General features: G+C 39.3%; 1 protein-coding gene across 1 annotated transcript in view; it reads left to right on the top strand.

The window, feature by feature from the left end:
- COL28A1 (collagen type XXVIII alpha 1 chain) overlaps positions 1–27,201 on the top strand; it is a 199,480-nt gene that overhangs the window by 146,916 nt on the left and 25,363 nt on the right. The window contains exon 32 of the mRNA XM_055115702.2: positions 26,568–26,636. Coding sequence (XP_054971677.1) covers positions 26,568–26,636 — 69 coding nt within the window. The remainder of the gene's footprint in view (positions 1–26,567; positions 26,637–27,201) is intronic.

Raw genomic sequence — 27,201 nt, 5'->3', positions numbered from 1 at the left:
CAGTTCTTCAGAACAACTTTCACATTGTCAGAGTGGGAATCATGAGCACGGCTGTAATGTAGGAACTAGTGCCTACCCTGCTCTAAGAAAGCCAAATGAGAAGAACAAACAGTATTAAAATGAAGAGAAATGGAGGCAGAGAGACACAGAAACAGAATTAAGAAGAAAATGGAAAAAGAAATAGAAGAAAAGAGAATAGGATATTGGTTGTGATGACTTCGTTAGGACCCTGTGTTCAGTAATGCTTTTGGCCTTAAAGTCTTTTATTATCTGAAATTAATGTAGTTACTGTCTTTTGGTTAAATTTTACTGGTGTTCTATTTTTAATCCTCTAACACTTAAATTCTGTTTACTTTACCCTGATATTGTTGTTTTACATTTTAATCAGTTTTTAACCCCCCAAAATATTATTTTTGGATATAGTCACTGTTTATTTAGATTTATTCATGTATTTACTATTCTCTTTCTCTTTAATCCGTCTTGCATCCCAGATTGAAACCACTCTCTGCCTGCATTGTATTCTTTAGAATTTTTTTTGGTAAAAGTCTACTAGAGCAATTTTTTTCCATTTTACTTTGCCTGAAAGTATCTTTTTTTCCTCCTTAATATCTTCTTAAAAGATATTTTCCTAAGAATAGAATTTCAAGTACAGTTTTTCCTCTGAGGGCATGGAAGATTTTCCTCTGTCATTTAGTCTCCATTATCGCTCTCGAGAAGTTATCTGTCAGTCTAACTATTCCTTTCACAGTAATTTATCCTTTCCTTGGTGGCTTTTGATACTTTCTCTTTTTATTTAGTGTTTTGCATTCTTACTATTATGTGTTTAGATGTAGATTGCTTTTTATTTATCTTGTTTAAGATTCATTAGAATTCCTGATTCTGTGGACTAGTGTATTTTATGATTTCTGGAAAATTCTCTGTGTTATATTTTCAAAGATTGCTTCTGACCTAGTCTTCTTCCCCCTCTGCCCCACTAACCATCTTTCTGAAACTTCAATTAGTTAAACGTTTTAGTTCTTTCCTCTCTACATATCTATACATATCTTTTTTATATATATTTTTTCAGTCTAATCATTCTGAGTTACATTATGGCCGTTATTTTTCTATTCTATTTTCCAGTTCATTAAATCTTTCTTCAGCTGTATCAAATCTGTCATTTAACCAGTCCATTGAGTTTTTAGTTTCAGTTACATTTTTCATTTCCAGAAGTTCTATTTGATTTTTTAAAACCCACATAGTCATTCTGTATAGGTAGAATATTATTTTAGAAAAAGAATTCAGTCCATATCACTTCCTTGCTTAAAAAGCTTCTAAGGTATTCCTATAATATTTTTTAAAGATTAAAAAAAAAGAAAGAAAACCACTAATCTGGTATGTTGTAATCTGGATGTTGTCCACCTCGTTGACTTTATCTTGCATCTCACTTTATCTCACTCAATACAATCAGAGCACATTGGCTTTCATCCTGTTCCTCAAAAACAATATTCACTCCTTTGAGCCTTTGCACTATTGTTTCTTCTATCTTGGCATTTGACATGGCTGGTTCCTTCTCTTTATGACAGTATTAGCTCTGATATTATGTCCTTAGAGAGACCACCCTTGACCACACTATCCTGCCCCTACCCCATTCTCCATCATTTTATCATGTTATCCTGTTTTATTGTTTTCATAGCCCTGTCATTATCTGAAAATATTTCTTTCTTTGTTGATTATCTGCCTTCTCAAAGTAAAAAGAAATTCTGTGAGTGCACAGGCTGTGTTTCTTTTATCCCCCTCTCCTTCCCAGCACCTAGCAGAGTGTCTGGCAAATAGTAGGCACTTAATAAATATTTGTTGAATGAATAAGCAAAGTAAGGAACACTTGAATGAATGTATGGAGGCTACTTGGTGGGTGATGACCAAGCTCCACCTGCAACAATACTGTTAGACCCACAAAATGATTCATTCATATATACTTTAATTCAACAAACAATTATTGGATTCCATTATTAAAGAGAACCCTAAACTTGTGAAGTGATTCTTTTCTAAATCCTAGTGTTCAGTAGTGGAAGTTCAGTAGTGTTCACTCTTACAGGTTGGTATACATGGTTGGCCTAGCAGGTAGGCACTTACTTGGTACAGCTGGATTTGATTTTTTTAAATTGATACCTTTGTGATCAAATTATCACTATAAAGCAGCAGGATCACAATGAATGCAATAAAAGTGAATGTACTTGTTTGACATGAATAAAGCTAAGGGTATTGTGTCTGTTGGTTCTTTTATATGCTTTGGTTTTGCCTCATGATAGGGTATATATTTAGTAAATTCTTGATTGATGTGATCCAGGTCCTACTTTTAAAGACTCATATTAATATATTAAAGAGCTAAGGTGGAGCCTTACTCCATCATTGCCTGTCACTGGATCAACCAATCATTATGCAATATTGTTAAGAGTTTCCATGGCCCTCTTAGATTAATAATTAAATTAGAAATAAATGAGACACTTGATGCTTTCTAGTTGTGGTTTCTACAAGGAAGCTTGTCTTGGAAATGGACAGCTTTTCCTGTGAATTCATATTTGAGGAGATGACATTTAGACAGTAGTCCTAACACATTCATTACAATTCCTCTTTGTTGGCATAAAGTCAGTGAGCTTTTATAAGACTTTATAAAAGGCATATGCAATTATGCCTTTAAATGGTACCTCTTAAATTTCAAAGCAGAAAATAGATTTTTAATCCATTAGAATACTAGTCTTCCAAAAGTTCTCCAACTGGCTTCTGTTGGTTTTGAAAAATGAAATTTGATGTATTAATAGTTCCCATTGTGATTATTATGCCAGTTTTAGAAAGAAATAAATCTTCCACAGACCTCAGTCTATCTTAAATTACCATACTGTGGTGATTTTGTGAACAATCATATTTGCTATATTTTCCTGCTATGTATATACTTAAATAACGGTGTACACACACTCTTTGCCAGGGTTGTGAGATGAATAATGCTAATATGTCCTTCAAAATAGAAGCTGCTTTTGTTTTACATATAAAGAAAATTAGTTCATATACAAGTTTTAAAATCAGATCTTCTTTCTGCTTAAAGTGAAGGATACTGGCTCCACTAGTCAATCCTTGGTAGTTGTACAAAGTTTTATTTCAGAAATTTATTCAGTAAATGATTATTGAAATTAGCTGGGCATGGTAGCACATGCATGTAGTCCCAGCTACTCAGGAGGCTGAGGCCAGAGGATTGTTTGAGCCCAGGAGGTTGAGGCTGCAGTGAGTCGTGATCATGCCACTGCACTCATGCCTGGGCAACAGAGTGAGACTCTGTGTCAAAAAAATTAAAATAAAATAGTAAATAAATGTTCACTGAACATATGTAAGTATGCCAGTCTGTCTTCTAGGTGCTTGGGATGTATCATAAGCAAAAGAGACAAAAATGAGACTTTGTGGATATTGCTTCTATTAGCAATAAATATAATAAATACAAACATTATATAGTATGTTAGAAGGTGAAAACTGCTATGGCAAATCAAGGAGAGCAGGGTAGGGGGTTAGAAGTGTGTGATGTAATTTTAGTGGATGGCCTTATGAGTAGATAATATCTGAGCAGAGACCAGAGGATGTGAGGGAGACAGCCTTGTGGATTTCTTAGGGAAGAACATTTCAGGAAGAGGGAAGAGCTTGTGCAAAGGTCCTATAGAGGCAGGAGGGTGGCTGGCATGTTCAAAGAAGAGAAAAGAGACTAGTGTGGATGCAGATGAGGTCAGGGAGGTAACAGCAGTGAATTTGGGGTGGGCCTATAGCCACATAGGCCTTCTTAGGTCCTTGGCTTTCCCTCAGAGTGAAATTGGGGAGCCATTTGCTGGGATTCGACCAACAGCATGATATGGTCTGACTTACTCTTTGAAAGAGTAACTGTCTCCTGGGGGCAGTCACTCTTTCAAAGAGTAAGTCAGACCACATATAAGCTCCTTGACCTCTGAGGGGTAGGAGTGTCTCCTGCTGTGTGTTTTAGAGTCCCTCCCCTGCCTTGTTTTGTGTCTTGCACTGACTGATTTCTGAACCATGTTCTATTTGCTTGGCCCTGCCACATGGGCCCAGTGTTCATTTGCGCGTAAGTTTACTACATCCTTTTTCCTGATCGGTCTAATAAAAGATTGATGTGCAATTAAAAAAAAATGACTGTGACTCTTGGGCTGAGAATACACTGCAACGGGGCCAGGATTGCACCAAGAAAGCTATTGCAGGCAACCAGGCAATTACAAATGGCATTCAAAAATCTAGTTCACATAAATTTAACTTCTTAGGAAAAGATTTTTATCTAGTGGCTTGTGTCTAAAAGCTGAGACAAGGAATGGAAAACATTTTATTATGACAAAATTGATGCCAGGTATATAAATCTAATTGCAAATCTACCCACTAAATTATAAGCTATTGAACCATACAAAACTGTATTTTATATCTGGACTGTAGCATATGTAGCAATCCTGTCCCTAGATGAATATTTTCATTATGCATTTAGCAAGAACAACGGTGGAATCCATCCTTTCTACCACCTTAGTCTATAAATATTACGTGCTGAGACATTATAAGTCACATTACCAGGTTTAGTACATACATTTAAGAAAAGTAGCACTCATCCTTACTGACTTCCTTACCAATGTCCAGTAAGGAAGTGTCTCTCTGTTATTGGCCATTAACAAACATTCTGGAATGTACTTTTTAATAAACTAAACCTTCATCCACAGTAAAATGTGAGTGTCAGTATAAAATAAAAATCCATTTTATAATTTAAAAAGATTTTCTGTATTTATCAAGAAAACAAGTCAAAAGAGGTGTTGAGAAGGCTCTTTAAGTTTATGACATATACCCAAAGAGATCAGCTTCAAAAACTAGTATACACATATGATCTAGGTACCCATCCTCAAGTCTCATCCCCTCGGCTTTGATCTGATTGTACTGAAAGTCTTTCACTTCCCCGTGAAAGCTGTGTTTCCTGGGCCAGGTGCTTGTTCACGTGCTGTTCCCTCTTCTTGGAAAGATCCCTTTCACCCCAACTTCAACAGGTTGACTTACATATCAGGGCTCGTATTAGATAGTCTGTCCTCCAGAAGCCTTCCCTGTCTCTTGAAGCCTGTGCTCCCATGGTACACTGACTAGTCCACATCATAGCACTTCTCACACCATGAGTGATCATTTCTTATCTAACCACCGGACTGTGAGATAGTAGATGTCTTGTTTATTGTGTATACTGAGCACCTAACATACACCTGGATACACAGTAGCTATCCAAGGAAAAAAAATGAGTCCTGTCTGTAGTCTTCCTCAGTATTTATAATCTTGCCCATCTTCCAGAGCATTTATTCAACAAATATTAATGAGCATCTATGTGCTGGGTACTGTGGTAAGTGCTGAAGATAGAAGGGACTATCACAGCTAAAGCCCCTATGCATGGAGATTAGATTCTATGAAGTCTCCATCCACATTCCCTTAAATCCATTTGGCAAGAAAATATCAAAACATACAGTGGGGGAGAAAATAAGGACCTGTGGATTGAGTCTGTTGTCCCTTTACTTTATAAAAGATAAGTTGGTCTTGTTTAGTGTTTTGCCTTGATATTTATTTAGTGCCTGATAGAACTGGTGTCAACGTTTTCATCTCATCTCATAGTGAGAACTGTATCTCCCTAGTTTGATTCTCTAAATACCTGTACAAAGCAATTTTCTTTAAATATGATACAATTACTACATGCAGTCTCTCATTTGCTAATTGAACAATGAATTGTATTTGTGATAAAAGTATTGAACAAAGAGTAATATATGAGGTGGGATTGGGAACTAGTAAGATTGAATCCATATACCACACACGAAAATGAATCCACTCCTTCTGAGCCATAGAATATAGGTATTTATAATTTATCTCTTCTTATTGCATAAGATAATGACATTGCAACAAGCCTTGACGGGAAGAAGCAAAATGTTCTGATGTTTAACCTTGATGTTCAAATTATGAAATTGTGAGCTGGAACTAATCTTAGTAACCTCAGTCAATGTGCAAAACAGTTTCCCAGAGTAGCCAGCTGTATTGATGGTAGATTTTAAAGTATGAATTAAAGGAAGATTTAGGGCAACTCCTCACCCATTGGGAGAATCCCGTCACTACACGCTTTTGCTTATTTTTTCAAAAAGCCTCCCTTATGAGCATTGTTATTTGTCCTTCTGTACTCTGCATTCCTGGCTCTTAACATTGAATCCTGCATGTTTAGAAGTGGAGTAGAAGCTCAGGCAATGGATAGAATAAATTTTGGGGGTTCTCAATTAGGGATTGGAATAAGAATCCATGCCTGCCGTATTTGAGGAACGTCAGTGACAATTTGGAATGCAGTGAGCATTGTGATATAAGAAGTTCTTGAAGGGTTTTGCACAGAGGAGTGACCTGATATTAATCATGATTTAAAAGGATGGTTCTGTGGCAGTATGTGACAAATGGGCTATAAGGGGACAAAAACAAATAAGTAAGATAGAAATGTATTGCCAAAGTGCAGGCAGGAGATGGTGTGGGCAGGGTGGTGATGGTGGAAGTGATAAGGGGTGGTTGCATTCTGGACTGAATATGGGGTATAATATAGACAAAGAAGTCGAGGATAACTAAGGTTTTTGACCTGAATGACTGGAAAGGTGAAATTTCCATTTTCTGAAATGGGAGAGTTTATATAATAGGAAGAATGGAGGTGGGTAGGTGTTGAGAAATCAGAAATTCAGACTTGGGCATGTACAGCTAAATCTTTAAATGGACCTGCTAAGTAGGTATTTGGGGATAGAAATGTGGAGTTCAGGGGAGAGGTCAGGACAAGAGATATAAATTTTATTTAACAATTTATAGATGGTATTTAAAGTCTTGAGACTGGATGAGGACGTGTGGAGAGTGAGAGTATACATAGAAGAGAAGAAATCCAAGGACTGGGCCCTGGGTCCTCCAGCATTTGGAAGTTTGTATGATGAAGAGGACCTGGCAAAGAAGGCTGAGATGGAGTGGCCAATGGGGTAGACAGAATGAAAAGAAAGAGGTGTCCTGGAAGCCACGTGAGGAAATATTTCACAGAGAGCTAATTTTGGTGCTGCTGATTAGATGAGAACTGAAACATGATCATTAGATTTGACAACCTGGAAGTCATTGGTGACTTTCACAAGAGCTGTACACACACACACACACACACACACACACACACACCCAAATACCCACACGTCCTATGGGAAGAGGGGAGAGGGAGGGAGAAATAAAAAAAATGGAAAGTCTTAATTGATGAATTAGGGTAAAGGGAATATGGGAAATATTTGTATTATTCTTGTAATTTTTTCCTGTAAGTTTGAAATGATTTTAAAATAAGAAATTTTAAAAAGAGAAAATGATAAGAAAGAAGTGAAGACAAAGTATACAGGCAACACTTGTGAAAAAGAAGTATAGAAATGGAGTTATAGAGGAAGTAATATGTGCGATTAAGGAAGGTTTTTTTTTAAGCTGGGAGATATTATTATATGTTGTATGCTGCTGGAAACAATCCAGCAGACAAAAAATCTGTAATGCCAAAGAGGAAGGAGTTGCTAGGCATGTGCTTGATTTTTCAAATAAGAAAGGGCTTCTTCAGATCCCCTCCCATCAAACATGAGAATGCATTCTACAACATTCTGAAGGGCACCTGGCCATGTAGACTCTGCTAGGGGAGAATACATTTCCTAGTTTTTTCCAGCTTCTATAGACACATTCGTCATATTCCTTGGCTCGTGGCTCCTTCTTCCATCTTCAAAGCCAATGGTTTCCATCTTTTCTGTCTGACTCTGCTTCACCCTATTTTCTATTGCTTGGCCTTCTTCTCTCCTGTCTGTCAAATCTCCCTCTGCCTTGCTCTTAGAATACTTGTGGTTACATTTAGGGCTCACATGGATAATCCAGGATAATCACCCATGCCACAATCCTTAACTTTTTCCATGGATAATAAGGTTCATAGGTTCCAGGGATGAGGACCTGGATATCTAGGGGCCACTGTTTAGCCTACTCAAGTATTAAATCAGCATGAAGGGGGCTTTGCCCTTTCACTGCTTCTGGGTCCATTCTTGTCTGTTAATGAACTGATAAATGGAAAAGAGAAGAGTAATTTGAAAAGCATACAACATTTTATGGAATCCTTTCATTCAGAAAAGTATACAGAGGGATTGAATGCTTTGCTTGGAGGCCCCATTCCTGCTGCTATTGTAGCAGTTGTGGCCACACAGGTCAGCAGTTCTGGCTGGCTTTGCATACCGGCAGCTCTGCTGAAGTGGCCTATGCAGTCAGCAGAATGCTGCTTAAATGAAGTGTAGTATTTTTCTAACTTGTGGTTACTCCCTTATCTGCTTTATTTAACTGTCTCAGAGGACAGTGCCGCAGAAGTTTTTAATCAAGTGGCCCTAGACTCAGCTCCAGATTCCAGGCCCAGAGAATCTGGTTGTAAACACTTCTTTCAATTGACCCAGATAACGAATTCTTGGATGGCATTTTTCCATGTATCCCTATTTTATTATTTCTTTTCCATATTGAACTCCAAAAAATTGTCATGAAATTTGCTTCCTATCAACCTGAGAGGAACCCAGGCTAAACAAGACAAAATTTAGGATGCACGATCTCTAGGCAACTTCTACCAAAAAGATGGCCAACCTCCACATCCATTATCTCTAGCTCAGAACAATATGCAGGGCCCTGAAATAGGCACTCTGAAGGTAGAAAGGCTAATAAGGAGAAATGCCTCCACTTTGGGAGTTTATAATAAGTAGGACAGATAGGATGTGAGCATCCAAGCCTGTTATGAGACACATGCTCTAAGAAAGTTGTGGGTTGATATGGAAGATGTCACTCTTGGCTGGGGTCAGGGAGGATCAGGGAAGACTTCTTGGATGTGTTTGGGAGGCTGGGACTTGCCCACAGACTGGATGAGGGTGTTCAGGAAGCACAGAGGTCAGAACACAAAAAGAATCCTGAGCCTGATGGGTGAGTGGAGAAAGGAAAGCCAAGAGTGAAAAGCAGATGTGGCTGAGGTGTATTTGATGGATTTGGTTCTGAAATGGCTAGCATATGGAAAACTGTAGAAAGTAGATATGAAGTTACACCTGGATCTAAGAGACAGGGCTGAGACTGTGGACTAGAGAATTGGAGATTCTATGACTAAAGTCATAGAAGTGGACAAGATTGCTAAGGATAACATGAAGGTAAAAGTAAGGGACCCTGGCAGAAACCTACCTCGAGGATACAGGGAGCACCAACAGAGGCATCAGAGTAGTTAAAGGCAAACTGACATCTAAACACACAAACCACTAAACACTCAGGAGGACAAGGAGACTGCATCGTGCAGATGGCCAGCAAAGACAGCATTCCAGACATCCTTGTCTCTAGCAGAGTCAACTGTCATAAAGGCAACCCTGTCTCTCTGTATTTATCACTTGTGGTGTGAATATATTCAAATGCCATGTGAGGCATTCATGAAATTTGGCAGGTTTTACAGATAGCTGTTTAGACAGGAGGGCAGGACAAGTTAATGTATGCAACTGATTCCAACTGGAAAAGCCCCTCAAAGCCATGGCACCCTTTGCACTATGACCTATCCATGTATTTAACTCTAGGACTTAAACTAAGAACAATTTCATTGTCAGAAAACAGGACTAAATTCTGTGAATTGGATAGGAAATCAAAATTGTGAGCATGTATCCATGAAGCAATCAACATAGTTAAGTGGCTTGACTGTTGCTGAGATTATTGGCAAATATTCATTTGCTACTTGTCCAATTACTTTATCATTTGCTAGTTGTTATAAACAGAAAAAATGGAAGCAAGGACTAAAAGTTTAAGAAAATGATTGCAGGAAACAATCTCCAAATGGAGAACATTTGACTGTAAGTATTGAGAGCTGAGCTAAGCCAATTTGGATATTTATTATTTGTTAGATTCTGTTTGATGACTATCAGAAGAATGGCCTCTGAAGAATAGAATTCAGTAGGAGTATCTGCTTCCTCCTAGACAACTTTGCTATCAGATGGCATGTTTCAATTAAAACAAATTTCTACCCTGTGTTCAGCTATTTATTATAAGAACACAGAATTCTACCCTGTGTTCAGCTATTTATTATAAGCAGGCATAAACTTTTACTAAAAGATTGGTCAAAGGTCCAATTCAATATATTTTAAAGCATTTTGCGTGAAATGAACACTCTGAGGCAAATGAAAAAATATTCTCATGACAGGACCAATTAACCTTTTAGTTACGTCAGGTGAAGGGATTCTTCATTATGCGATGAGAGTAGGAGGCACTTGTTCTGAATGGAGCTCAAGAATTAGGTGCTCTGTTTGGCTGGTGGGTGGACCTCACTCTTATGCCCAATTTGTGTAGGGGGTAAGGTACCTGTACAACATTTCTAGCTACCACATGTCTTAAACGCTCCTTATTTCATCAAAGATAAATTGTTTTACTTATCCCTATGGAGCAAATCCAGATAGCAATAGTTGAAGCTCACGCCTGAGAAGTGTGGACTACTGAATACGCTATTTCAAGTGTTAACTTAGCATCCCTAGAGTGCAAATTAAGTTAACTTGCACATACACATATTCATGATATGATCTAAATGGAAGTGTATTAAGGTAAATTACAGACAATATAATTATTATCTTACTTTTTGTATAAATAGAGCAAAAGCCACCGTGGTAAGCTGAATAATGGTTCTCAAAGATGTCCACATCTGAATCCCTGGAATTAGTACATATTACCTTCAATGGCAGAAGGAATCCTGAGTTGGGGAGATTATCCTGGATTATCTGGGTGGGCCTTGAATATAAGGCCCGAATGTCCTTTATAAGAGGGAGGCAAAAGGAGAAGAGACTATGAAAGATGCATCGTGATGATGGAAACAGACTGGAGTGCAGGAAGATGGAGGAAAACTGTTGAATACAGGTGGCCACCAGCAGCTGAAAAAATTAAGGAAATAGATTCTCTTCTTACAGCCTCTAGAGGAAACCAGCCTTGTTGACACCTTGACTGTAGCCCAGTGAAATTGATTTCAGACTTCTGACTTCCAGAACTGTAAGAGAATACCACTAAATTCATGGCAATTCATTACAACAGCAATAGAAAACAGATAGCCATCAGTATTAATGTCAGCAGCATCTTGGTCCAGCACAGGGACATTTCCATGGGAGCCGTTCTGAAAACCCTTGCTGTACATGGCTGACAGTGCTTAGGTTATTAACAAAAGCCCTGCATTGAGGGCCATGGAGACAGGGGAAGAGGTACAAATGGTGCAGGTTTTAAACTGTTTTTAGGAACAGACTCAAAATCAGTCCCTGAATCTATAAAAGGTCAACTATTTCTCTGCCTTTCACCAGACACAATGGAACTAGATCACCATTTGAATGAAAATCAAATATAATGAAGCCATGTTTTTGTTCCATTAAGCCCATCAGGATTGTATGCTGGCCAGGTACCAAATGAACCAGGCCTACACTTCAACAAATGGCTTGCCTGATGACAAGTAACTTACTCATTGATTCTGTTCCCAACCAAATAGGGTGCTTTATTGAACAAGCATTAGGCCGTCTTAGTCCCCATTACAGAACGTTAACATATCTATATGGGACATTAAGTTAGAGGGATTGAATTGCACAAAGGAAAAGGATTTTAAAACACTGGAAGCTGCTGATTATCAAGTCAGAGAAGGGGAAACTGCCTGGCTTCTGCTCTACACCAAGATAGTATTAGGGAATGAAAACCAGCAAAGCCTTTGTTCGGAGGGACTGCCAGCTTTGTATTTGAGTGAAAGTATTAGTGAAGCCTTGGTTTTATCATGTATATACTTCTCCCAGGGTTATCACAAAAATTAAATGAGTATATGAGCTCAATTCTTTGCACATGGGCACACAATAAATGGCAGTTGCTGGTTACAGTAGGAGAATTAGGATCAGAACTTCAGGGAGAAGGGGATCAATACCCAAATGGCAGACCACTGGGTTGCTCTAGGGGGTCTCTGGATAAGGTCCTTCTATCAATATGTATAATTTTATGTACTAGAAAGGCTAATGAGAAGTACATTTACCTTCTCAAGTGAATTAGCTGTACTCACAAAGCAGAAAACGATCCCTTTCAAAACAAAGGTAGTTCGTGGATTCCAGGCCAAATACTTGTTGACTATTCAGGTAGGTCACTGCATCTTGTTAACTGTTATTAACCCACTAAGTCAACATCTTAATCCTGGCTGTTTTATTTGACCTAGCAGAAGGCTTTCACACACCACTTTCAAAATGTACAGTTCCCCCGGTTCCTAATTAGCAATAACGTAATTAGAAAGGAGGACAGGCAAACTAGAAGAGAAGTAGAGGAAAGAATGGTAAAATTATTTATTCTGGGATGTTTTGGGGGCCATGAAAAAGTAGTGGGGATGGGTTTAAACTTTTAATATGTTTGCATGATTGCATCCCAGCAAAGAAAATTTTGTGCTAAAGTAAAGTTCTTCCTCTTCTCAGAGCTTTTACAGCAAGTGCTCTCAACCAAGCATGTTCCAATTGACTATAACTGATGGTTAGCCAGAAGTTTCATTTGTTTGTAATGTGTAACCAGGTCTCTCTGATTTATCACACAGGACTGCAAATCTTAATGGAGGAGAAACCCAAGCTTCTGTTTGAGCTGGAAATGCTGGCCATTATTATTGGCCTTAGTTAGCCATTTTTCTTTTTGCAAAAGTTGGAAAATGATAAGGAAGAAAGCAACTTAATAGTAAAATGAAAAGAGTACAAAGATGAAGGATTAAAAGGTGAAATGTTTTCGCTGAATTAAGCCTGGGTTTGGGCCAAAATCCCATTCAGGTACCACAGCTGGTTTGTTTGTGTTTTTTTAAGACGGAGCCTCACTCTGTTGCCCAGGCTGGAGTGCAGTGATGTGATCTTGGCTCACTGCAGAACTCTGTCTCCTGAGTTCAAGTGTTTCTCCTGCCTCAGCCTCCCAAGTAGCTGGGACTACAGGAGCATGCCACCACACCTGGCTAATTTTTGGTATTTTTAGTAGAAACAGGGTTTCACCATGTTGGCCAGGCTGGTCTCGAGCTCCTGGCCTCAAGCGATTCTCCCACCTCAACCTCCCAAAGTGCTGGGATTACAGGCATAAGCCACCATGCCCAGCCCATAGCTGTTTTTTTCTCTCAACTTCCACGTTTCAGTCTGAGGCAATGAGCAAGTGCCGAAATCCAAGAACAGCTCATTTCTTTTTTTCCTTAAGAGTGAACCTCCTAGTACAGTTTTGTAAATGTAAAATACCTATCTCTTCTTAGAAATAAGTAGTGTGTTATAAATAATTACCTCTATTATTACCTATGAGATGACAAAGGAACCTTGGGAAGGCACGAACTCAAACAGGAAGGGAAAAGATTCCTTTTCTTGCTGTCCAGCCCTGGTGTCCTACTTCTCCATTAGCATTTATATTATCCATGTGTAGATAGAATTCACAGTCTAGGGGTAGATAACCGGCATCAGACCTACAAACTGGCTGTGTCCAAGTGGACAATCCTGCTGGTTGAAAAGATTGAACTGACCCTCCATAGCTATAGCATCCTGAATTTCCTTATTGTCATGGCCAACCTCAGCAACCACAGCAGAAAATACAGCTTTCAACACATCTTCAAATGAATTTAAGAATAAGTTAAATAAACCTTACGAAAAGTAAGAATATCAAAGTGCAGAATATTATTAGTTTCCCATACTATAAAGTCAAATTTATAGAAAGCTTATATAGGATTGCAGGCTGGCAAGATGGCTGAATAGGAACAGCTCTGGTCTGCAGCTCCCAGTGAGATCAATGCAGAAGGCTGGTGATTTCTGCATTTCCAACTGAGGTACCTGGCTCATCTCATTGGGACTGGTTAGACAGTGGGGGCAGCACACAGAGGGTGAGTTGAAGTAGGGTGGGGCATTGCCTCACCTGGAAAGTACAAGAGGTCAGGAAACTCCCTCCCCTAGCCAAGGGAAGCCATGAGGGACTGTGCCATGAGGAACGGTGCACTGTGGTCCAGATACTATGCTTTTCCCACAGTATGCACAGCCCACAGACCGGGAGAGTCCCTTGGGTGCCTACACCACCAGGGCCCTGGGTTTCAAGCACAATACTGGGAGGCCGTTTGGGCAGACACCGAGCTAGCTGCAGGAGTGTTTTTTTTTTTTCATACCCCAGTGGCACATGGAACGCCAGCGAGACAGAACTGTTCACTCCCCTGGAAAGGGGGCTAAAGCCAGGGTGCCAAGTGGTCTACTTCAGTGGATCCCACCCCCACGGAGCCTAGCAAGCTAAGATCCAATGGCTTGAAATTCTCACTGCCAGCACAGCAGTCTGAAGTTGACCTGGGATGCTCAAACTTGGTGTGGGGAGAGGGGTCCACTTTTCCCCTCACAATGTAAAGAAAGTTGCGGGGAAGTCCCAATTGGGTGGAATCCTCCACAGCTCAGCAACGCCGCTGTAGCCTGACTGCCTCTCTAGATTCGTCCTCTCTGGGCAGGGCATATCTGAAAAAAGGCAGCAGCCCCAGCAAGGGGCTTATAGATAAAACCCCCGTCTCCCTCGGACAGAGCACCTGGGGGAAGGGGAGACTGTGGGTGCAGCTTCAGCAGACTTAAACATCCCTGCCTGCCGGCTTTGAAGAGAGCAGTGCATCTCCCAGCCCAGCGTTCAAGCTCTGCTAAGGGTCAGACTGCCTCCTCAAGTGGGTCCCTGAACCCTGTGTCTCCTGACTGGGAGACACCTCCCACCAGCAGACATCTCATACAGGAGAGCTCTGTCTGGCATCTGGTGGGTACCCGTCTGGGACGAAGCTTCCAGAGGATTGAACAGGTGGCAGTCTTTGCTGTTCTGCAGCCTCCACTGGTAATGCCCAGGCAAACAGGGTCTGGAGTGGACGTCCAGCAAACTCCAGCAGACCTGCAGCAGAGGGGCCAGACTGTTAGAAGGAAAACTAACAAACAGAAAGTAATAGCATCAACATCAACAAAAGGACATCCACTCAGAAACCCCATCTGAAGATCACCAACATCAAAGAACAAAGGTAGATAAATCCATGAAGATGAGGAAAAACAAGCACAAAAAGCCAGAACGCCTCTTCTCCTCCAAAGGATCACAACTCCTCGCCAGCAAGGGAACAAAACTGATCGAGAATGAATTTAACGAAGTGACAGAAGTAGGCTTCAGAAGGTGAGTAATACCAAACTCCTCTGAGCTAAAGGAGCATGTTGTAACCCAATGCAAGGAAGCTAAGAACCTTGAAAAAAGGTTAGAGGAATTGCTAACTAGAATAACTAGCTTAGAGAAGAACATAAATGACCTGATGGAGCTGAAAAACACAGCACGAGAACTTCGTGAAGCATACACAAGTATCAATAGCCAAATCAATCAAGTGGAAGAAAGGATATCAGAGATTGAAGATCAACTTAATGAAATAAAGCATGAAGACAAGATTAGAGAAAAAAGAATGAAAAGGAACCAACAAAGCCTCCAAGAAATATGGGACTATGTGAAAAGACCAAACCTACGTTTGATTGGTGTACCTGAAAGTGACATTGAGGATGGAACCAAGTTGGAAAATACTCTTTAGGATATTATCCAGGAGAACTTCCCCAACCTAGCAAGACAGGACAACATTCAAATTCAGAAATTACAGAGACCACCACAAAGATACTCCTCGAGAAGAGCAACCCCAAGGCACATAATAGTCAGATTCACCAAGGTTGAAATGAAGGAAAAAATGTTAAGGGCAGCCAGAGAGAAAGGTCAGGTTACCCACAAAGGGAAGCACATCAGACTAACAGCAGATCTCTCTGCAGAAACCCTACAAGCCAGAAGAGAGTGGGAGCCAATATTCAACATTCTTAAAAGAATTTTCAATCCAGAATTTCATATCCAGTCAAACTAAGCTTCACAAGTGAAGGAGAAATAAAATCCTTTACAGACAAGCAAATGCTGAGAGATTTTGTCACCACTGGGCCTGCCTTACAAGAGCTCCTGAAGGGAGCACTAAACATGGAAAGGAACAACCAGCACCAGTCAATGCCAGAAACATACCAAATTCTAAAGACCATTGACACTGAAGAAATTGCATCAACTAACGAGCAAAATAACCAGCTAACATCATAATGACCGGATCAAATTCATACATAACAATATTAACTGTAAATGGGCTAAATGCCCCAATTAAAAGACACAGACTGGCAAATTCAATAACAAGTCAAGACCCATCAGTGTGTTGTATTCAGGAGACCCATCTCATGTGCAAGGACACACATAGGCTCAAAATAAAGGGGTGGAGGGATATTTACCAAGCAAATGGAAAGCAAAAAAAAAAAAAAAAAAAAAAAAGCAGGGGTTGCAATCCTAGTCTCTGATAAAACAGACTTTAAATCAACAAAGATCAAAAAAGACAAAGAAGGGCATTACATAATGGTAAAGGGATCAATGCAACATGAAGAGCTAACCTAAATATATAGGCACCCAATACAGGAGCACCCACATTTATAAAGCAACTTCTTAGAGACCTACAAAGAGACTTAGACTCCCACACAATAATAGTGGGAGACTTTTACACAGCACTGTCAATATTACACAGATTAACGAGACAGAAAATGAACAAGGATATTTTGGACATGAACTCAGCTTTGGACCAACTGGACCTAATAGACATCTACAGAACCTTCCACCCCAAATCAGCAGAATATGCATTCTTCTCAGCACTACATCACCCTTATTCTAAAATTGAGCACATAATTGGAAGTAAAACACTCCTCAGCAAATGCAAAAGAATGGAAATCATAACAAACAATTTCTCAGACCACAGTGAAATCAAATTAGAACTCAGGATTAAGAAACTCACTCAAAACCGCACATCTACATGGAAACTGAACAACCTGCTGCTGAATGACTACTGGGTAAATAACAAAATTAAGGCAGAGATAAATAAGTTCTTTGAAACCAAGGAGAACAAAGATACAAGGTACCAGAATCTCTGAGCCACAGCTAAAGCAGTGTTTAGAGGGAAATTTATAGCACTAAATGCCCACAAGAGAAAGTGGGAAAGATTTAAAATCGACACCCTAACATCGCAACTAAAGAACTAGAGAAACAAGACCAAACAAATTCAAAAGCTAGTAGAAGACAAGAAATAACTAAGATCAGAGCAGAACTGAAGGAGATAAAGACACAAAAAGACTCTTCAAAAAATCAGTGAATCCAGGAGCTGGTTGAAAAGATCAACAAAATAGACCACTAGCTGGACCAATAAAAGAGAGAAGAATCAAATAGATGCAATAAAAAATGATAAAGGGGATATCACTGCTGATCCCACAGAAATACCAACTACCATCAGAGAATACTATAAATACCTCTATGCAAATAAACTAGAAAATCTAGAAGAAATGGATAAGTTCCTGGACACATACACACTTCCAAGCCCAAACCAGGAAGAAGTTGAATCCTCGAACAGACCAAAACAAGTTCTGAAATTGAGGCAGTAATTAATAGCCTACCAAGCAAAAAAAGCCCAAGACCAGACAGATTCACAGCCGAATTCTAACAGAGGTACAAAGAGGAGCTGGTACCATGTCTTCTGAAACTATTCCAAACCATAGAAAAAGAGGGACTCCTCCCTAACTCATTTTATGAGGCCGGCATTATCCTGATATGAAAACCTGGCAGAGACCCAACAAAAAGAGAAAATTTCAGGCCAATATTCCTGATGAACATCAATGCAAAAATTCTCAATAAAATACTGGCAAACTGAATCCAGGAGCACATCAAAAAGCTTAACCACCACGATCAAGTCGGCTTCATCCCTGGGATGCAAGGCTGGTTCAACATACACAAATCAAGTAGCATAATCCACCACCTAAACAGAACCAATGACAAAAACCACATGATTATCTCAATAGATGCAGAAAAGGCCTTTGACAAAATTCAACATCCCTTCATGCTAAAAACTCTCAATAAACTAGGTATTGATGGATCATATCTCAAAATAATAAGAGCTATTTATGACAAACCCAAAGCCAGTATCATGTGGAATGGGCAAAAACTGGAAGCATTCCCGTTGAAATTTGGCACAAGACAGGGATGCCCTCTCTCACCATTCCTATTCAACATAGTATTGGAAGTTCTGGCCAAGGCAATCAGTCAAGAGAAAGAAATAAAGGGTATTCAAATAGGAAGAGAGGAAATCAAATTGTCCCTGCAGATGACATGGTTGTATATTTAGAAAACACTATTGTCTCAGCCCAAAATCTCCTTAAGCTGATAAGCAACTTCAGCAAAGTCTCAGGATACGAAATCAATGTGCAAAAATCACAAGCATTCTTATACACCAATAACAAACAAACAGATAGCCAAATCATGAGTGAACTCCCATTCACAATTGCTACAAAGAGAATAAAATATCTAGGAATACAGCTTACAAGGGATGTAAAGGACCTCTTCAAGGAGAACTACAAACCACTGCTCAAGGAAGTAAGAGAAGACACAAACAAATGGAAAAGCACTCCATGCTCATGGACAGGAAGAATCAATATTGTGAAAATGGTCATACTGCCCAAAGTAATTTATAGATTCAATGCAATCCCTATCAAGCTACTATTGACTTCCATCACAGATTTAGAAAAATCTACTTTAAATTTCTTATGGAATCAAAAAAGAGCTCACATAACCAAGACAATCTTAAGCAAAAAGGACAAAGCTGGAGGGATTACGCTACCTGACTTCAAACTATACTATGAGGCTACAGTAACCCAAACAGCATGGTATTGGTACCAAAACAGATATGTTGACCAGTGGAACAGAACAGAAGCCTCAGAAATAACACTATACATCTACAACCATCTGGTCTTTGACAAACCTGACAAAAACAAGCAATGAGGAAAGGATTTCCTATTTAATAAATGGTGTTGGGAAAACTGGCTAGTCATATGCAGAAAACTGAAACTGGACCCCTTCCTTACACTTTATACAAAAATTAACTCAAGATGGATTAAAGACTTAAGTAAGACCTAAAACCTTAAAAAAAAACCCTAGAAGAAAACCTAGGCAATACCATTCAGAACATAGGCATGGGCAAAGGCTTCATGACTAAAATACCAAAAGCAATGGCAACCAAAGCCAAAATTGACAAATGGGATCTAATAAACTATAGAGCTTCTGCACAGCAAAAGAAACTATCATCAGAGTGAACAGGCAACCTACAGAATGGGAGAAAATTTTTGCTATCTATCCATCTGACAAAGGGCTAATATCCAGAATCTACAAAGAACTTAAATTTACAAGAAAAAAACAACCCCATCAAAAAGTGGGTGAAGGATATGAACAGACACTTCTCAAAAGAAGACATATATGTAGTCAGCAAACGTGAAAAAAAGCTCATCATCACTGTCATTAGAGAAATGCCAATCAAAACCACAATGAGATACCATCTCACACCAGTTAGAATGGCGATCATTAAAAAGTCAGAAAACTACAGATGCTGGAGAGGATGTGGAGAAATAGGAATGCTTTTACAGTGTTGGTGGGAGTGTAAATTAGTTCAACCATGTGGAAGACAGTGTGGCGATTCCTCAAGGATCTAGAACCAGAAATGCCATTTGACCCAGCAATCCCATTACTGGGTATATACCCAAGGGATTATAAATCATTCTATAAAGACACATGCACCCACATGTTTATTGCGGCACTGTTCACAATAGCAAAGGCTTGGAACCAACCCAAATGCCCATTAATGATAGACTGGATAAAGAAAAGTGGCAATATACACCATGGAATACTATGCAGACATAAAAAAGGATGAGTTCATGTCCTTTGCAGAGACATGGATGAAGCTGGAAACCATCATTCTTAGCAAACTAACACAAGAACAGGAAACTGAACACTGCATGTTCTCACTCATAACTGGGAGTTGAAAAATGAGAACACATGGATACAGGGAGGGGAACATCACACACCAAGGCCTGTCATGGGGTGGGGGGCTAGGGGAGGGATAGCATTAGGAGAAATGTCTAATGTAGATGATGGGTTGATGGGTTCAGCTAACCACCGTGACACATGCATACCTATGTAACAAACCAGGTTCTGCACATGTACCCCAGAAATTATAATTTAAAAAATTGAACTGAAATTGGTATGAATACAAATCCTAGGGAAGTATAGAGGCTTCTGGTAACAGTAGAAGCCTCCTGAATTCAAACAGCAGAAGCTGTTTCTGCGTAGGGAGAAATCCACACCTGTAGCTTTGTTTTAGGTCTTTTGATGTTCTTTTAGCCTTTGGGCTCCCAAACTTTGAGTAGGCAAAGTACCCGTATACTCATATGCTTTAGCCACTGCAGCAGTGATAGCTGACATCTTTTTGCAACCACTTGGTACGTTTATTCATGCATTCATTTTATGTATTAATGTTTAACTTTTATTTTGAAATAATTTCAGACTTGCAAAAAAAGTTGCAAAGATAATACAAAGAATTTTTATATATCCTTTATCCAGATTCTATAAATGTTAATATTACCACATTTGCTATATCACTTTGCATATATATATATATGTCTGTGTCATATTATTTTTCTGCAACGCTTGAGAGTAAAATTCAGATTTGGTACCCATTTACTCCTAATACATCAGTATTTTTGCTACAAACAAGCACATTCTCTTATATAACACAGTACAATAATAAACATCAGAAAATTATTGATATAATACTATTTAATCTATAGAACTCATTTAAATTTTGCCAAGTGTTTATCTAATTCTTTTTAACTTTTTAAAGTATTGTTTTATTTTTTAGTAAAGGATTATTTATATGCAGTAAAATTTACTCTTTTTAGTATGCAGTTTTATGTGTTTCAGCAAACCCATACAAGGAGGCGTCTAATGGTCTGGGTGTGGTTTCCTGACCCTCCACAAATAGTAGGGCATCTCTAAAGATCTGGGCCCAGGATTCATTCTTGCAAGGTTTATTCTGTTTCCTTCAAAAGGAAACAGAATGTGGTCTGAAAATTCATATGGTCCCCACATTCATATGTTGAAATTTTAACCCCCAAGTCGATGGCGTTAGGAAGTGGGGCCTTGGGGTGGTGATTAGGTCACCTCTGTCCTCAGGAATGGGATTAGCACCCTTATAAAGGAGGCCCCAGGGAGCTGTCTTGTCCCTTCCACCATGTGAGGACACGGCAAGAAGGTGCCACCTATGAACCAGGAAGTGGACCCTCACCAGACTCTGAATTTGCCAATTCCTTGATGGTGGGCTTTCTAGCCTTCAGAACTGTGAGAGATAATCTGCTGTTGTTTATAAGCCACCCAGTCTATGGTATTTTGTTATAGCAGCACAAACAGACTGAGACCTGTGGGACTGCTGCTTCCCTTCCCAGGCTAGCACCACAAGGGAAGCCTAATCCTGACCCTAGTCCTGGCCGCAGTCTTTCTCTTGAGCACCAGCAAAGTCCCTGAGAAGAGTTTGTGAGTAGCTGTGATTTTCTCTTGTGCCTGCAGCTCCCAGGGGTCCTATCCCCTCCTGCTATCCCACACTCAGCCTTTAGCATCCTGTTAAAAATTTTAGCTAAATTCTTACCAGCTTGTATAACATGTGGCACCTCCACCAGGTAGGTGAATATCCAAGCCTGTGTCTCCTTGAAGGATCTTGACTTTCCTTAGATGCTGAATTGGCGGGGTGCCCTGCAACCACAGCTCTATGATGGATTCAAGAAAAGCTGTGACTTCACAGATTAGTTCTCATTTTTTGTTGTTGGGGCTTTAAGAATGAGAGTAGCATTTTTTTTCCACTTTTCTACACGCTGGCAGAAGCCAGATGTCCATTTTACATTTTATGATCATCTATAAATTTGATTTTTTTCTTACCACACCTTACTGAGAAAACATTTCGAAAGAAAAATCATTGTTTCCTGACGTATCAGTAATGCAAAAATAAATCAATGGAAACATTCAGGTAGATGTGCATTATTCTTAGAAATTTCTCTCCCAGAGAAGCAGCAGTCATCTGAAAAATGAAAATGATCACTTCTTCATCAGGACACATCTAATGTGGCGATGTAGTGATTAACCAGGGTTTGAAATTTAGATTTAATTATAGCTTCCAATAAAATAGGTTGTTTCCTGCAGTTGTTTCTGACCCACACTCAAATCATTGTTTATCATTTTCCTGAGACTTATACATTTAAAAGTCTGATTGGATAGCATTCACCTCTGCCAAGATCAGACATGGATTTACTTGCTAAAGGCTTTTAGCTAGATAGTCTACTCTGAAAGTTATAGGAAGCCTTTAAGTATTTTGAAGGGAAACTAGCGATTAAAAAGAAAATGAATTGCCTTTATTATAGGGAAATCTAGCTGCCTGGAATATCTATAGTGTTAACAGTTATATAGAAAATACTTATATTGTGAAGTAATGCAAAAGAAATTCCTGAACATTACCCTAACAAGATAATTTGCTACTCTAATGTTTTTTCCCTCAGGCATGTGTCATGCTTCCCCTTACAACAATAGGTTTTAGCTATATTAGGAAATTGTGTCATTTCTTAAAGGCAGCTAGTTAGTCATGAACATGTATTGGACATCTTCTGTATTAGCTACTGGAGGAATCTGAAATATTGTAAAAGAAATAATTATTCTGAGTAATTGTCAGAAAGGTATGGCATTCTTTCTGGATTCACTTTGTCTAAACATATAACTCCCAGCGATAATTCACCATCACACCACAGTCTCAGCTCCTCTGTTTATCACACTGTTCTGTCCTTTCAGGTTGAGACAAAGCCAACCATGGATTTCCTCTTAGTGTTCTCCCATGAGCCTTTAGTCTGTCTTATCCCTGGCCAACTGTACCCCCTAACTTAGGTACAGCAGTCTGAAGCATCTCCCCTGCAACCCAAACCTTCTACCAGGTACCTCATTGACTGAAAATGTCCTCATTCACCTCCACAAAAAATCTGAGAAAACAAATTTATACCAAAGTGTAATTTACCAAGACGTCTTTCTTAAGAGGATTTCGTTCCTATACTATTTGTGTTTGTTTTCCTTTTGATTTGAACAGAAGAAGATGGTATAACCTCAGGCAGGTAGCTGCCTGCAGTCCTGCATATCACTCTGGGGGCTGGCTGCTAGTCTGTATGTAGGCAGACCCCACTAACCTTCATGTTCAGAAGCAGGCTGCACATCCACTCCTATTAGAGCGTGTTTTGCAGTGAGCATCATGAGGCTGTTCTGTGTTATCTACACTTTCCCACCTATTCATCTTCATGACACCTATGTTGGGAGTGCCATCTTTGGAAACAGGACAAATTTTTCTCCTCTCCTTTTTTTGATTGAATTTTCATCTTGGAATGCCAGTGTCAGTTTAATGTTTAGGGTTTATTTAACTGGCACAAATTCCTATCCAGGGTTCTGGGGCTCCCAATGATATCAAGTTTCCTGGTGGGAAAAGATTACAGTAGTCCCTCCTTATCTGCAGGAGATATGTTCCGATATTCCCAGTGGGTGCTTGAAACCTTGGATACTACCAAACCCTAAATATGCTATGTTTTTTCTATATACACATACCTATAATAAGGCCTAATTTAAAATTAGGCACAGTAGGAGATTAACAAACACATAATAAAATAGAACAACTATAAGCAATATACTGTCATCAAAGTTATGTGAATGTGGTCTCTCTCAAAATATCTTATTGTACTATACTCACTTATTTTCCAACCACAGTTGGCTGTGGGTAAGTGTAACCATGGGAAATGAAAGTACAGATAAAGGGGGACTACTGTATTCTATCCTGACTTTAAACTGAATAAAGAAGACCAATCATCCCTACTTGTTCCCTCTAAACAACTAACAGAGGAAGCATTCCTCTTCGGGGTGAGCCTCCTTAGGTGGGCCCAAGACATTGTAGTGCAACACTGCATACCCATTTCCAGTGGGCCCAGTATGTTACTGCGCTGGGTTTGGCTCAAGAGATACCAAAGTGAAAAGACATTCAGTGAATTAAGTACTCTGTAATCTCACCCCTGTAAAGAACTTATTTTAAGTCCTCTGGTGTTGAACTGGGGAGGCAATACCATAACACCATACCTACAACCAGTTTAGAAACACATGTAAGAGAATAAAAAGAGCCTTAGAGTTCAGTCAAGCCAGTGTGCCGTGAGAGGTTAGGGGTGGGTGTGTGAAAAGTGGAGCCCTTTAGTTCAGCTTCAGAGAACCTGTGCTGTGTTCATTTTATTTTGTACCATTTTATATAATATTTGTTTCGATGTAAGAGTTTCCTCCTAGGAATGTATACAAGTGTGCAAAGGCATATAAAAGGATATTCTTAAAATATTATTTTTAATACAGAAATATTGGAAATAACCTAAATGTGCATCAAAAGGCTAATGGATAAGTTGTATTCAGTTATTTAATGAAATACTTTATAGCAGAGAGACGATCAACAAATTAGAACCTCATATACACACACACACACACACACACACACACAAATTTCAAATAGATAATATTGAGGTTTTTTAAAAAAATTGGATGCATAAATATATCATTTATTGGAAATTTAAAATGTTAAAAATATCAGCCAGGTGTGGTGGCTCATGCCTGTAATCCCAGCACTTTAGGAGGCCGAGGCAGGTGGATCACCTAAGGTCAGGAGTTTGAGCCCAGACTGGCCAACATGGTGAAACCCTGTCTCTACTAAAAATACAAAAATTAGCCAGGCATAGTGGCACACACCTGTAATCCCAGCTACTCAGGAGGCTGAGGCAGGAGAATCGCTTGAACTTGAGAGGTGGGGACTGCAGTGAACTGAGATCACACCACTGCACTCCAGCCTGGTTGACAGAGTGAGACTCTGTCTCAAAAAAAAAAAACAAAAAAAAACCACAAACAAACAACCAAAAAAAGATGTATTATTTTGAAATGTAGTTAAAGCATAAAAACATGGGTACAAATGATAAATATGAATTTCAGATAGTGATTTTTTCTCTCAGAGAAATAGGATTGGGGATGAGTACCTAAGAGGTTTGAATTGTATCTGTTTTATTTTTTAACGTGGTAGATAGGTGTTTACTTTATTCTATATGATTTTTGTTTTGAAATATTTCATTATAACAATTTAAAAGAGAATGGGCCCTTTTGATTTGAAAAAGCTTGACAGCCAATGAAAAAGGTAAAGGAGGCTTAGGGATGTTGAGGTGCCCAAAGTTGTAATGGTCTCCAAGGAAACCTCTGTGGCCCCTTCCAGGAGTGCCTCGTAAATCCCATCATGCCTCCTGGAGTAGTGGCTCTCAAGCTTTAGCAGACTTATGGCAAAATGCCTATTTTGCCTTTAGCTTCACCTGTGATTCTCATTTAGTTGGTTTGAGGTTGGGCCTGGGAGATGCAATTTTTATCAAGCATGCCAATGATCTTGGTAGGGATGATCAGGATAGTTTTGAAAACCACAGATCAATCCCGAGGAGCCCGTGGTCCTTCAAGCCTTTGCCAGAGACTCATTACTAATAATTATCCAGAGTCAAATAAGGATTGAGTATAGGATCCAAGGAGCATTAGAACTATGACTTTGTATACTTGCTAGTGATTGTTTCTGTTTCATGCTCAACACCATGAAACCCCTTGGAAACTGTGTGGTTTTGGTGGGGCAAGAAATAATGTTAAAATGTGATGGAGAAATCTGGAAACAAGTCCTGAATGTTGCTACAAATTATGAGATGGAACTAACAGTATAAAGGGAATTACATAAACAATGACTTGGCATTAATTGTGGATGGATGCTGTTATATACTCTTTTCCCCGTTACTAAAATGACATTTTTTTTCTTTTTTTTTTTTTTGAGATGGAGTTTCACTCTTGTTGCCCAGGCTGGAGTGCAGTGGTGCAATCTCAGCTCATTGCAACCTCTGCCTCCTGGGTTCAAGCAATTCTTCTGCCTCACCCGCCTGTGTAGCTGGGACTACAGGTGCGCACCACCATGCCCAGCTAATTTTTGTGTTTTCAGTAGAGACAGGATTTCGCCATGTTGGCCAGGCTGGTCTCAAACTCATGACCTCAGGTGATCCACCTGCCTCAGCCTCCCAAAGTGCTGGGATTACAGGCATGAGCCACCGTGCCCAGCCAATAACATGTGTTTTTTAACATACCAGAAAACATGGAAAAATGTAAAGAAGATGGAACCCACCTTTACTACCATAGCTGAAATAGCAGCTATCTGTTATGTGTGAACTGGTTGATGTGTTCATAGCTTGAAATTAGCCACAGTGAAAGTATTTACACCACAGAAATAGGCAAATGGCATAAATCAGAGCCCTCACTCCTATCCTAGTCTTAGTTGTTAAACACTTACTAGCAAACCATTGAGCCATACACATACACACATACACGTATGTATTTATATACATATATATATATTTCCCCCCAAATTTAGATAATACTATAATGCAGTTTTAAACCGTAAGTGTGTTTCTGACCCAAAGAATATCCAAACTATCCTGGGAAATTAATAGAACATCTCTTTCTCATATCCTATGTAGGGGGAACAAGGACCACAAGGCTTCCCAGGCCCAAAGGGCACAATGGGCCATGGCCTCCCAGGCCAGAAGGTAAGTGTCTCAGGATCTTAGAGAAATGCTTAGGCTTAGGATCGCAATAGCTTAACTTTAACTTTGGAAGAACTCTCATATATGTGTCACGCTTCCCCTTACAACTCTCAGAAGAAAAACAATCCACTCGAAATAAAATCCTTGTGCATTGCTTTTTCTACCTATAAATAGGTTCACTTTATAAAATGTCCTTTTCTTTGAGAGCTTGAGGCAGGGGGATTGCTTGAGGCCAGGAGTTCAAGACCAGCTTGAGCAATATAGTGAGATCCCATCTCTATGTTTAAAAAAATCTCATTTTCTTTATTCTCAGAAGATAACTAATAAAGGATTTATTAGTTATCTTACAACATACTTACAACATACCATGTAGGAGATACCAGATAACTCAGGTACCTGGTAAATTGTGTAATAGTTGTATGTCCTGAAAGGTGAGCCGATTAGATGGTATTATATCTCAAGGTCTCTTCACTCTGAGACCTCTGGTTCATCATGAATTAGATTATGGTATCTGATGGGATGTAAATAAGTTACCCCCAATTTTTTTTCAAATACTGCATTTGTATAA

The sequence above is a fragment of the Pan paniscus genome, chromosome 6 (genome assembly GCF_029289425.2).
Source record: "Pan paniscus chromosome 6, NHGRI_mPanPan1-v2.0_pri, whole genome shotgun sequence".
Lineage (NCBI taxonomy): Eukaryota > Metazoa > Chordata > Mammalia > Primates > Hominidae > Pan > Pan paniscus.
This window is presented reverse-complemented; position numbering and strand designations above follow the sequence as displayed.